Source organism: Hippoglossus stenolepis, chromosome 1 (genome assembly GCF_022539355.2).
Source record: "Hippoglossus stenolepis isolate QCI-W04-F060 chromosome 1, HSTE1.2, whole genome shotgun sequence".
In the NCBI taxonomy this organism is placed as follows: domain Eukaryota; kingdom Metazoa; phylum Chordata; class Actinopteri; order Pleuronectiformes; family Pleuronectidae; genus Hippoglossus; species Hippoglossus stenolepis.
This window is the reverse complement of record NC_061483.1, coordinates 27,323,780-27,336,141: the sequence shown is the minus strand read 5'-3', so window position 1 is coordinate 27,336,141 and position 12,362 is coordinate 27,323,780. Positions and strand designations below refer to the sequence as shown.

Here is a 12,362-nt window from a genome sequence, read left to right as displayed (position 1 = left end):
GATGACTTCAGCACATAGCGTTCACTTTATCAGTGAGCATATTTGTTTCACTTTTCTTCTTGCCATTGTCTGAATCCCTGAGTGAACTGTGACAAATAACAACCTGTTGAATATCATCCTGCAGTGCATGGGAAAAGGACTGTTAACCAGCAAGTGTGGTTTCACTCAAGATATAGCTATTCCTTTTTACATTTTTATGTTTTGGGACAAAACGTGGATCTTAGATCAGCTGTAATAACAGATATCAACATGTGCTGCTTAAGTTTTGGCCGTTCATCTTTATGTATGTCACAAGTGTCTTCTAACTTTAGTGCAACACTAAAATTGCTGTAGTATTCCTTTAAAGCACTATGTATTGCTCGCTCTTGCTGAAATATGCAGCTCTTCTCTCTTGCAACAAGGCCCGATGATAGAGATGGAGTGTGTTAGCATTTCCCATACATCAGCTCTAGTGAGGTGGCCTGTCCAGGCAGATTAAAACCCACCCAGACAGATAAAATCATTTGGTTTGAACTTTGATAAATTTGATATTAGATCATCTTATTTCACACATCCTTTTGTAGCAGTTTGCTAGAGAATAATTCATGTCAGACATTCAAAGAAAATCTGTAAATTATAAATTGACAGTTCTTATTGTAAAATCCTTATTTCCAGCAAGAGGAAAACCAGCTATATACTAAAACATCTTTCAATGCAACATGGGTTTTAATTCCAGGAAGACGAAAACTTGCATCGCTGTTATACCTTCCAAACTGTACAAAAAGTCTGTTGTTGAGGGAGAATATCTCATCTATCTTATCTTTTCTTAGCTAATATCTAAATATTTATATATAGTTATAAAAGATAAATGAGAGTGGGTGTTCTCGAAATACTATCTCTGAGACTCTGAGATAATACAACAAGTAAAACTAATTCTGAATACCTGTGCGGACCTACTTTTTTCAACAGAAAATTTACTAAAAATGGTTAATGGAATAAATTAGTATCAATAAAGGCCTTGGTTTCTCTCTACCAACCTGAGAGGAAAGAGAAGAGAAAGAAGAGAACTGGTCAGACCAGACTGACTCCACCTGTTGCTGATAGAGAGAAGAATGCAGAACCAGAGAGAAGACGCACACATGCACACGCACACGCACACACTAACCATCACAACTGTCTAACCCTGAACAAATAGCAGCCTGAAGCCTCAAACCAAGTCTTAACCCTCATAAGCAGTCTGGACCCATGGGGGCCTTGATTTGACCATTGGTTGTGGGTGTATTCAGCCCCCACAGGATTTAATAACAGGCACGCACGCACACGCACACACACACACACACACACTTTAGTTTTGGCAAAGAGTTTAGATGAAAATTTAACACGTCATCTCTTTGATTTTTTTAAAGCTGAGAATCTGCTTTTAACATGAGTAGGGGACAATCCTGGCTGATGTTGAAGTACGAGAGGTTCCCAATACAACCATGTTGTGGCCATACCAATAGACACAAACACACACACACACAGAGATGGGAGGTCGTAGAACTACAGTCAAACCATATATGATTTATGGCCTTAAAAATAAAGCTGAGGGCATACCTGAAACTCAAAGATGCACCCAGGCTGTTGTCTGGGCTGCAGCTGTGTTGGCACACAGACACAGACACACACACACACACACACATAGAGAGAGACACAGACACACACACACATACATACAGAGAGAGAGAGTGTCCACTTGCCCCTGGCCTTGGCTGGGCAGACTATCCGAGGGACTGAAGGAATGTGGAGGTTTCTGAGGCTGACTGTAGTCTTAGACAGGCTGAACAGGTATACCCTTGAATCTTTTGTTTCTCTAGACAGGAAGCTACAGCCTCAGTGACAAAATATACCACGATACTTTTTCATAGAAACCTTATGTCACTAAGTGCACCTTCATAAATAGAAGTATAATAATCAAATGCAATTCAATACAGTCAGCCTGCAGTAAACACTTATTTTACAAAGCTTATAATTTTCCAACTCTGTTGACACTGACAGTGAGCTGTTCTCCAGCTTATTTTACTCTGGACATTTCTGAGGTTGTAGTTTTCCCACACATTGTGCTGTGGATTTCCCATAGACAATTAACTGCAATAATAAGCCATAAAAAGATGATGTTTGACTCTGGATGTTTTCTGCTTCCCATTTTGGTCTCACCAGGAAGCTAATAGCTGACAGACTTGTTTGTTTTCCAGTGTAGCAGGTTCTGGTGGTGTTACAACAAAGTCATTTTCAATCTCTTGATCTCCTTCCCGGATGTCAACAGACAAATTCACATTTGATAACAGGTCTCGATTCATTTTCAATGTCCAAGGGGCTTTATCAGTAGTCAAGGAGTAGAGCTCCACATCACATTTTGACTGGAGAAGCTTCAGTCTGGTTTGAATTTCTGCTCACATTGTTTGGAATGAAAATGTATTTCTTTACAGAAAGTATTAAAAGCCAAACCGATATTTGTTTTACAGGTGACTCTGAGTATCATGATATATATTCTACATAATACTGTTTGTGTCATCACAGAAATATTTAATATGCTGTTTAGTTTCTATTCTAGAAATGAAGTTAGTGTTTGTCATCAGGATGTTGAGTGTACACATGTTTAGAAAAACAGTCCCTTACATGACTGAAAAAAAAGCACAAGGGTTCAGAGGCTGTGACAGAGCAGGTGAGTTGCTCACATTTGCTCATGTTGCATTGTACCTGCTGGGAAGTCTAATCTCAAATTCAGCCATACAATCCTGAACAGGTATTTCAACAGAAAGAAGATATTTCCCCTATTATTTTCAAGCTCACAGAGAACAGATCCATTTGGCTTCAGACTTCTACAGCCAAACAGAGAACAAATGTAAAATCACAAAAAGCAAACAGATCTATTCAAAAGTCCAGGCAGGAAGCATCACTGCTTTGAGACTTCTAATAAAAAACTAAAGCCCAGGAAAATGTCTATTTTTTTCTCAGGTCACATTTCTCAGTAGCTCTTTGTGCACCTGAACTGCTCCTTGTGTTATCATTTATTATCATCGGCCCACGTTTAGTTGTTTTAAGCCTCACTAAGAATTCCTGGCAGCTCATAAACACGATGATGACGGAAGTGAAGCTAGACTTGTCCCAACATCAACAGAGCAGAGTTTACAATGGGTCACATATACCACAGTGATCTACCTGCCAAGCAATTCAGAGAAATGAATGACGCACCAATACATGATGTAAGCACAGATATAATTAGAATGGCTGGCCTTACCTCATGTAACTCCTGCAATTGCACATCTGTGCATATGTGTATTTATGTTGTGAGGTTATGTTATGTTATGTTATGTTATGTTATGAGCTGAACCAATCCTGCACTTTGTTCTCTGTGTTTTAGACTGATTCCATCTTCCCACTAAAAAACACAGTCAGACACACAGTATGTACAATGTGTGCTTTTATCGCTCATGTTGTGCTTACTTCAGCAGGTTCTCAGCTCCGGCCCTCATCCTCATCTCTTTGATGATATCATGGTTCAGACTGGCTCGCTTGTTCTGCAGTTTGCTTCGTCCAGTCTGGGCGCATGGGTTACAACCCTGAGATGAGAAGACACAAGAACAGTCAGGTCAGCAGAGAATAATAACATAATGAAATGTTGTGAGCGAGAAAACTGAACTGAACTGAACTTGCAAGCCTCCAATGCACCAGGAGCCCAGGTGAGCTATTGGGCGCCACCATCTTTATTCTAGGGGAATCCCAGGCAAGTGATACTACGATCTACTGAACCAGTCTTACTTCTTATTCAGAGCATCCAGCACTTCTTCTGTTTAAATCTGAAAATGTCATGAACTCAGTGACAGATGACATTCAGAAAATGTCACCTTTCATCTGTATGTTCTTAAATCTATTCTTATTGTTCCTAAAACTATATTATAATTGATAATATAAGTATTAGATATGTGTGCTAACTTACAGGTCACATTTGCTGTATACATTCCTGTGATTTCCTAGAAAAGTAGTTTTTGTTTTTATTACTTTATCTTTCCCCTTGATGTAACAGTACATTTGTGTGTGTGTGTGTGTGTGTGTGTGTGTGTGTGTGTGTGTGTGTGTGTGTGTGTGTGTGTGTGTGTGTGTGTGTGTGTGTGTGTGTGTGTGTGTGTGTGTGTGTGTGTGTGTGTGTGTGTGTGTGTGTGTAATTGCCTGTATGTGGCTGTACTGCGTGTCCTTGTTTTAAGCACAAGTCTCCCAGCCTTCCTAAGTCAACAGGCTGTCACTCACTCACAGCAGCACAGATAAACTGACCTCAGACATTCATAGTGACTGACTAACAGCACAGCAGAGGTGTGGTCTATACTGTATGGAGACCTGTCAGCTCAGTAAAACCAGTTAGTTTACTGTCCTCAATCAGCATGGAAAACGTTTTCATTAACGTGATTTATCAGACTAAAATCTAATGACAGGAGTAAAATCAGCTTCAGTTTCTGCTGAGCAGCATCAGGGCCAGAGGTCACAGCTCTCAACTTAAAACATGTACTAAATATGTGTTTGATCATACAGATGTCAGAGATGACACTGAACCAAAGAGAAAACTTATCCTATTTATCATACTTCTTTAATTTCAAAGTGCACGTCATCCTTCCTTTGTGCCAAGGTAAGACACACATCAGCATAAGGCAAGCTTATGACTCATGTTCAAACAATAGCCTAAAAATGGTGTCACCACTCTGTTACTTAAAAAGACTTGGGGTGTTTTTTCCATATTGGTTTCAGTGACTGAACAGGGAGGAAATTAATTAACAAAACAAAAAAGTGTAAAATAAATCATGTTTACCCCTGTCCAAACACACACCTATTTTCAAACCCATTTCTCCTACTGTGTTCAAAGTAGAGAGGTCGCAGACAGCCACCTGGCTCCATTACACATGGTGTCACCTGATATCAAGAAGATCACACTCAACCTCCTCTTATCCGCTCACAACTTCTGCTCTGTCAATGATATACAGTGATCCCTCACTGGCTTCCCACACAGAGATACCAGAGGTATCCACACTCAAGTTCACTCATCATATGATACAGATGATTATAGCTCAAAATCAATATCCTTATTTATCACTGGATTAGTTGTTTGGTTCATAAAATGCCAGAGAATGATTTTAAAAAACGTCGATCAGTTTTTTTTTTTTGTCATTAGAGGAGCAAAGAAACCAATCAGCTGACATGATGACGTGTGTCAGCATGTCAGTTATGAAACCACGGTTATCATAAAATTGGTTAATCCCTACAGTCAAGACATTCAGACTACAGTGGGTGGTAAGTATTTTACCCTGCACCACCTGTGTGCCCCTCCACCTTCCACATGGGTTTAGTGTCACATCTGAGTCATGTCACTGGAAGACACTCCCTGTAAAATGAAGAACAGAACAGGACAGAGGAACCTGACAGTACCTCCTGTACTGATTTCAACACGAGAGTTCAAACTGTTCACTGGGTCACATTTAATAGGACATTTTTTGGTTACAGTGTATTTCCCTCTACAACCACTGAGCCTTCATAACCTGGGTGTTCCTCTACAAACACTTCAGCGACCTGAAAGTGTAATGATTAACCATTAATACAAACAAAAGCCTCGGTAATTACCAACTGAGCTGTAGTGAGGCCCGCCGAGGACATGGTGTGGCTGGACAGAGTGGGAGCTATTCTCAGAATGACGGCAGGGTGAGGACATTAGTACACAACAGGGTAGGGCATGGACTTATTGCAGCGTGTCATCGTGCGGATCGCAACATCAAAAATGGGGTGTATGCTTGTTTATGAGAACAAGGGAGTGGCCTGTTGTTGATAGTAACCACAGCAACAGGATTCCATTTCTGATATCAAGGACGCTTTAAAACTTCAGCCTGTGATTACATTCCCAAAAAATTATCCTGATTCTGTGCCGCTAATTCAATACCTTTTACAATTTGTCTTTTCATCAAGACAACCCTGATGGTCTGACGTCACACCTTTAAATCAGGGGAGCTATGTTAGAAAAATTAGGACCCTTTTTATTGTGTTGATGTTTTTGCCCCTGACCATTGGTTGGTTTGTTTATCAGCAGGATTACGCAAAAACTACCAAACATTTTTACAACTAAATAGGTGAAAGGATGGGACATGGGTCAAGAAAGACCGCTTTAAATTTAGGCGTGGATCTGGACACAGGGGCAGATCCTGGAATGTTTAATCACTTTCTTTAAATGTTAAGTCAAGTTTTTCTGAACACTTTTTATCCTATTTGTTTAAACCCTCTTTACTTCCTGAGAGCCATCAATAAATCACATTGTATGGAGAAAAAAAGAAAAAACCTGGTGTCTGTGGCCTCACAGGACGGTAATAAACACAACATCATTTCATTCATGATTGGCTGGCGTACCTGTCTGTCACTAGCCGACCTGCCTGCCTGCATGCACTCTGCCCGGGTTGTCAGGGACCATAGTCAGAAATTAGTGAGCGAGTCACCGAAAAGTCGTCTTCCAGCAGTTTTCAGACAGTGTGCGTTCATGTGTTTTCGGGGGGGTGTAGCCTGATCTTGCTAGCTTTTCCTGTATTACAAATCCTAGCTTTGATATTGGAAGATAGACCATTGTTTTGATATTTTCATCAATGTCCCAAAGAGTAATGCATGGATCTAAATGAAAAAGTGAATTTAAGGGAACTGTTGGCCGTTGGGAAGGTGTCCTTCTGAGAACCATTCTAGTTTCCTATTGTCTTCAATATATTTTTTCTTTCAGTCTGCAACTTTTAGTTTGTCTACATAATATATAATTGCTGGAAAGTAAAGTGGTTCTAATTGCTGCACAGACATATTTGACATCCTGGTCTGAGGGAACACACAGGGAACTGACCCTGTAAACCTGGCTGCCAGCCCTGCCAATGCCTTGCCTAACCCACTGAACCACTCAGGGAATTGAACCCCTCCTAACGTTGGCATGCTCAAACAGTGCAGCCTTTCTCTACAAGCAAACAAAACACTTAATTAGAGCAAAGCACAAAGGCAGTCCGGTCCATTATCATATCCATCAAACAGCAAATAATTTGCTGTTGTAGAACTGAGGCCGCTTCATAAAGAACATGTGGAGGAATGGCTCTTGGGAGAGTTGGTTGATACAAGTGGTGATTAGGACTGGAAACCAGCCATTGACAGCTTCACCCAGTCCAATGAGAGACAAATGTAATTTCAGTGAATTAATGTAAGAGACAATATAGGATCACAGCTGCATTTCTCATTTGTGTTTGCCAATACAAACCCTGGTGAGGGAATCTCAGAGTCTCCAAGTCGAGGGAGCTCGTCTGCTTTGTGCACCAGGACACATGTTGTCAATTTGTGTCTGTGGTCTGGCTGGAAGACGGCCTCGAGCCAGATGCTACGTCAATGCTCTCACTGGCCGAGGAGGATGAGGGGAAGAAACATGCCGAATCGGCTTTTTGTTGTGCCATGTTTCCATCCTGAAGCCGTTCATTCGGACACCAGCCAGCTAGAGGTGAAACAGTGGATGTGCTGGGAAGGAAGCCCCGAACCACAACAGCTCCCTTGGGCATCGGTCGAACCCAGCGAGGCCTTGTAACTCATTAAACTCATTTTCACCCAAGAGAAAGTGGGGCAGAATAAATGGCAGCAGAGCTCATCTTGGCTCCGCTTAGTTGAAATTTGACCAAAAAGTTTCCAAATTGCAAATCTCTTTACCATGACACAATGAGAAAGCAGAACTCATTACTCTGTGGTATCAGCAAACGTGCAAACTGAGGAGGGCTGCTGCAATGGAAGATTCCCTAACTGAGACATAAAGAGGCTCAAAAACCATGTAGAAAGACAGAAAAACAAAGATGTAATAGCATTGAAGGTTTAGTCATCCAGCTCCTCAGTCTTCCATCACGAGTGGCACAGTCCCACACCCTCCATCCCACTGACCTTTTTATAGACACAGGAAGCGCAGCACAGAACCTAAATCCAGACAGCGTTCAGAGGGGGATTCGGGGGATTGAAAGACACAAAGGCCCTGTTCAGATACCCATCCAAACAAGCTTGTCTATAAAAACACTCCAGTTGAGGACACCGTTACAAATGTTGAGGAATGAGACATGGACCACTGCATGGCAGACGGGGAGCTCAATAAAAACACACTGGATAATCACTCAGCCAATGCCAAGTGTCTTTCTCACAGACAAGCTCCTGAAAACATTACAGTCGCAGAAACATGGCAACATGAAACTGGTTAGAGAGGTTTCTCTGCTGGTGGAGCCATGAATGCTGATTGTTCCACTGATGACTGTCACCGTATATAATTAATCTCCGTAATGAAAAGGTCTTAACTTCCACACAAATACAGACAGGGAGATTAATCCCCTTTTCTGAGTACCAATTTGGATATCACTAACATTTGCATTTCTGAATTTCAAATGATGCTGTTATCTTTTTTTAAGATGCTGAACATCTCCCGTTTGCAACTCTGAGAAACAATCAACTATCAAGAAGGTGAAAGGTCAGAGATTTAGTGGTTTTACACCATTCCCTAATTTTTTTACCAGGTTAACAGTAAGAACAAAACAGGTCTGACAAAGCGGGGAGGTTAATCTGACCTCAGTTTACCAGTAGTATCAGTCAGGCCACTTGTTGATTGTCAATCACTCTCACACCACTGACAACCACCAGGGAACTGAAAAGGTTAATTATGGGATGTTTGGTCACTGCTCTTTCAGTGTCTCTCACTATCAGCAACAGCAGGAGATATGGCTATTCTTGGAGTGTAACGCGCGCACACACACACGCACACACACACACACACACACACACACACACACACACACACACACACACACACACCTGAAGCTGACAGTATTGGGCTGCTGTTGACATACTATCAGGAGCTCCCATGTATGTTATAATAAATTTAAGAGCACTGACATAAAAAATAATAATAATAATAATTTTGTTGTTATGTCTTTAGTTTTTCTTTTCTAATGAATTCCTGTTCCCCTGAGTGGAGTTTTCTATGTGCTTGGTGAGCTACAATCTTGAATCAAATTAGCAATTAATGAATAACTGATACAAAATATATCTAATAATAATTACAAATGCAATCAAATAAAGTATTAATATTGAAAATATAAAAGCCCCGGTATAATAAAATACAATATAAATACATAAATACAATACAAAAAAACCCACTTAAAATATGTATTATTTAACATCTTTTATCTGGCGTTTTGTATGAATGTAATGTTGTATTGTGTCAAATATAACTGTGGTTTCAGCTGATGTGTAGTTTCACACTGTAAAGACGGGCTGGCTACATCCTGTGGATAAATAACCAGGCAGTTCAGTAAATGTTTATATATTGATATGTGGAGAGAAGCAGAGAATAATTCAAGTTCAACTAAAAGTTCAAGCAGACGCAGCAAGTTACGGTGAGGTCATTGTTCTTCTGTGTGCAGCTGTAAATCTGTTATCGGCCTTTTCCCGACACTTTGAATGGTTTGTGTCGGAAAATGAAGAGACGAGAGTCCGCTCACCTTTCTGAAGTAGCTCCTGTCTCCTCCACCGTCCTTCAGGCCGTTCGGTAAAAGCGTGTCCGTCATCCTGAAGACGGCAGGAACAACAACAGCAGGAACAACAACAGGAACAACAGCAGGAACAACAAGCGAAGTGAAGTAAGATAAGTTGAAAGGAGAGCGGTGCTGCTGCTGCTCTTCTTCTCCAGGTGAGTCTCCTACACTGTGTGTGTGTGTCTGTCTGCTGCTGCTGCTCACACACACACTGACTGAACCAGCTCCACCGCTAACTCCGCCCCTCTGGAGAGGCACAGCGCGTGGTGCGTTCACGGCCTCACACACTCACACCTGAGTCCGTCGGGCAGGCACGTCCACCAACGGGCTACATGCTAACTCTGCTAGCAACACTGTTCACCAACACTGGTCACAACAAAAGACTGAGCTGCAGAAGCTAACGTTAGCATCGAGCCTGTTAGGCCAAATAAAGTCAATCACTGTTATGATAAAGCAGCCTGGTTGGGCTGATTCAAGACCAGCCGGTGTTCTCTATATGTTACATTTATATTAACAATTAAATAATCAGTCATCAAAGTGGTGATCAAATCTAAGTGAACTCAGCCACAGGAAAACATAAAGGCTATAGGGTAACACTTATCTGAAGCTATAACAATAATAATAACCTACATATCTTGACTACTCTATAGTGTCTGGTGTAGCTTAATAGGGTATCAATATATACAAAAGTCAATCAAACAAAAATGTTACTGAAGCACTGACAAAGGAACTAGTAGCAGTTTTTTTTTTTACTTAATATTGCTATTTTTTTTCTTGACTTCACTTCAAGCCAGTGAGATAGATAGATAGATAGATAGATAGATAGATAGATAGATAGATAACTTAACTTAACCTATTATGTGTACATTTAAAGATTTATAATCACTTGGCGTTGAATGTGTGTTGTGAAAAAAATATCTGCAAACGTTTCACATTTTAATGAAGCATAGGAATAAGTGAAAATAATGAATGTATTTTAAGAAGGAAAAAGGTTATCTTAAATCCACAATGAGCAGTTTTCATGTTAATAGCAGGGCCTATCTAATGTCACTGTCCATTGTTTTTCCTCATCACACGTGGGGCTTGAGACAGATGGTCTGAAAGATGCAGACACAAACATACAGATCCACACAAACACCACAAAAAGTAATAAAGTAATAATAATGTAGAGCACCTGGTCGATAAACTGCAGTTTTATTTGGTTGCCTGGCTACTGCAATAAGGCAAGCCGTGGTGTTTTGGGGCAGATTTCTGATTTCCCAGTGAGAGGCTCTACCCCTGAATTAACTCTAATTTAAGTTAGTGCTTGAGGGTACAACAACAGCATTTGTGTCTTCAGCTTTTTCAGTCTACATGTGTCTGAGGTGAAACAAGTGACGCTGTCGGCTTGTGTGTGGCTGGTTTTGCCAGTTAGAAAGCAGGTTAAATTCCTGTTTGTGGAAGAGGTGGTTATTAATGTCAGGGGAGGATTATTGATAACAACTAATCACAGGGGAAGCCATGGTTTGGGGGTGTTTCAGGGCTATAAACTAGGCTAATCTCTCTTTGTCTGTGACCTTTCTGCATATGAAGTATAGACAAAGGTTTTTAGAGCGGAAACATGTTTATTTTTAATCTCATTTGACATCTGTGTGGCTGAACAATTTCCTGTCTCCTTTTTTCTCTGGAACCTTGTTTAAAAAGATTTTCATTTAAAAAGTAATATTGGACAAGAACTAGTGTGTGTTTCATGTCAGCCCAAAGCAGGTAAACTTGAGGCATTACATTCACATATATACAAATTGTTTTAAGGGTGTAAGATCAAGTTGTAATTGACCATTCACTTTACTTGGGTGTTTCTCACAGTACAGAGCTGGAAAGAAGTTAAGACCCTGTCGAACCAGTCAAGCTGGTTATGTTGGTGAGCAGCTCACACTTAAACTTGGCATTAATCCACTTCAGGCAGCTGACACATTGTCTTTCCTGTCTTCAGTTTCAGTCTACAATGTTGTTTGGCTTAGAACAGCCAAAGAAAAGCAAGTATGTATCATCATTTGTCAGCAAAATGTTTGATAGTCAGCATCTTACCGCTTCTTGTTCAAGGTCAGAAAAGAGACTAGCAACACTTGTTTGTATGTTTTTTTTATTAATATATTTGACATATGAACCTGGCAATATCAACATGATAGTTTGAAAAATAGAAGGAAGTGGCTAAGTAATCACTAGCATCCTTGCTGCAATCATCATTACAGAGGTCTGGACTTTGGTTTCATAAAAAACATTGCAAAAGACAGTTTAAAGAGTGCAGGAGCTTCAGAATCTGTGACTATGACGCCTCTTGTGGTTGCTAATCATGCCAAGGTCCAGTAGTACAATTGTTCATTAATGGGCTGACTGAAAATGTATTGTCGACATATTTAATGGGTGATAAATAATTTACGTTGTCATAGAAATGGAGGATGGTTGTTGTAATAAATAATGTCAACCACTAGGTGGAGGTAGAGGTTAATACTGTTTCCTGTTTCTGATTGTTTTTTAAACATTTAACCATAACGCCACTGTACTCGAACCAACATTTATTAAGACATTTGTTTGATAGGTCGACTTACCTTCTAGATTATCTGTGTGGAATAAATCATCACTATATTTACAATCATCCTTTCCCTTGACAAAAAGCCAATTCCATTTCTGATTCTGATTCGTTTTTTGGACAGTTTTTAGTTTCCAATTCCAGTAATGAATGAAATAAACAATAATAACTGTCCTAACTCTGTGATGTGACTTTATGTTTGTAACATTTACAGACCCTATGTA

The 12,362-nt window shown here is 40.3% G+C and overlaps 1 protein-coding gene across 2 annotated transcripts in view; it reads right to left on the bottom strand.

Annotated features, from left to right (window-relative positions):
- Window positions 1–9,794, bottom strand: part of rhpn2 (rhophilin, Rho GTPase binding protein 2) — a 33,992-nt gene extending 24,198 nt beyond the window's left edge. For both annotated transcript variants that reach the window (XM_035159924.2, XM_035159933.2), the window contains exons 1-2: window positions 9,537–9,794; window positions 3,466–3,581 (exon numbers count right to left, since the gene is read on the bottom strand). In XM_035159924.2, the coding sequence (XP_035015815.2) occupies window positions 3,466–3,581; window positions 9,537–9,602 (182 nt within the window). In that variant the 5' untranslated portion in view covers window positions 9,603–9,794. The remainder of the gene's footprint in view (window positions 1–3,465; window positions 3,582–9,536) is intronic.
- Between the last annotated feature and the right edge of the window lie 2,568 nt (window positions 9,795–12,362).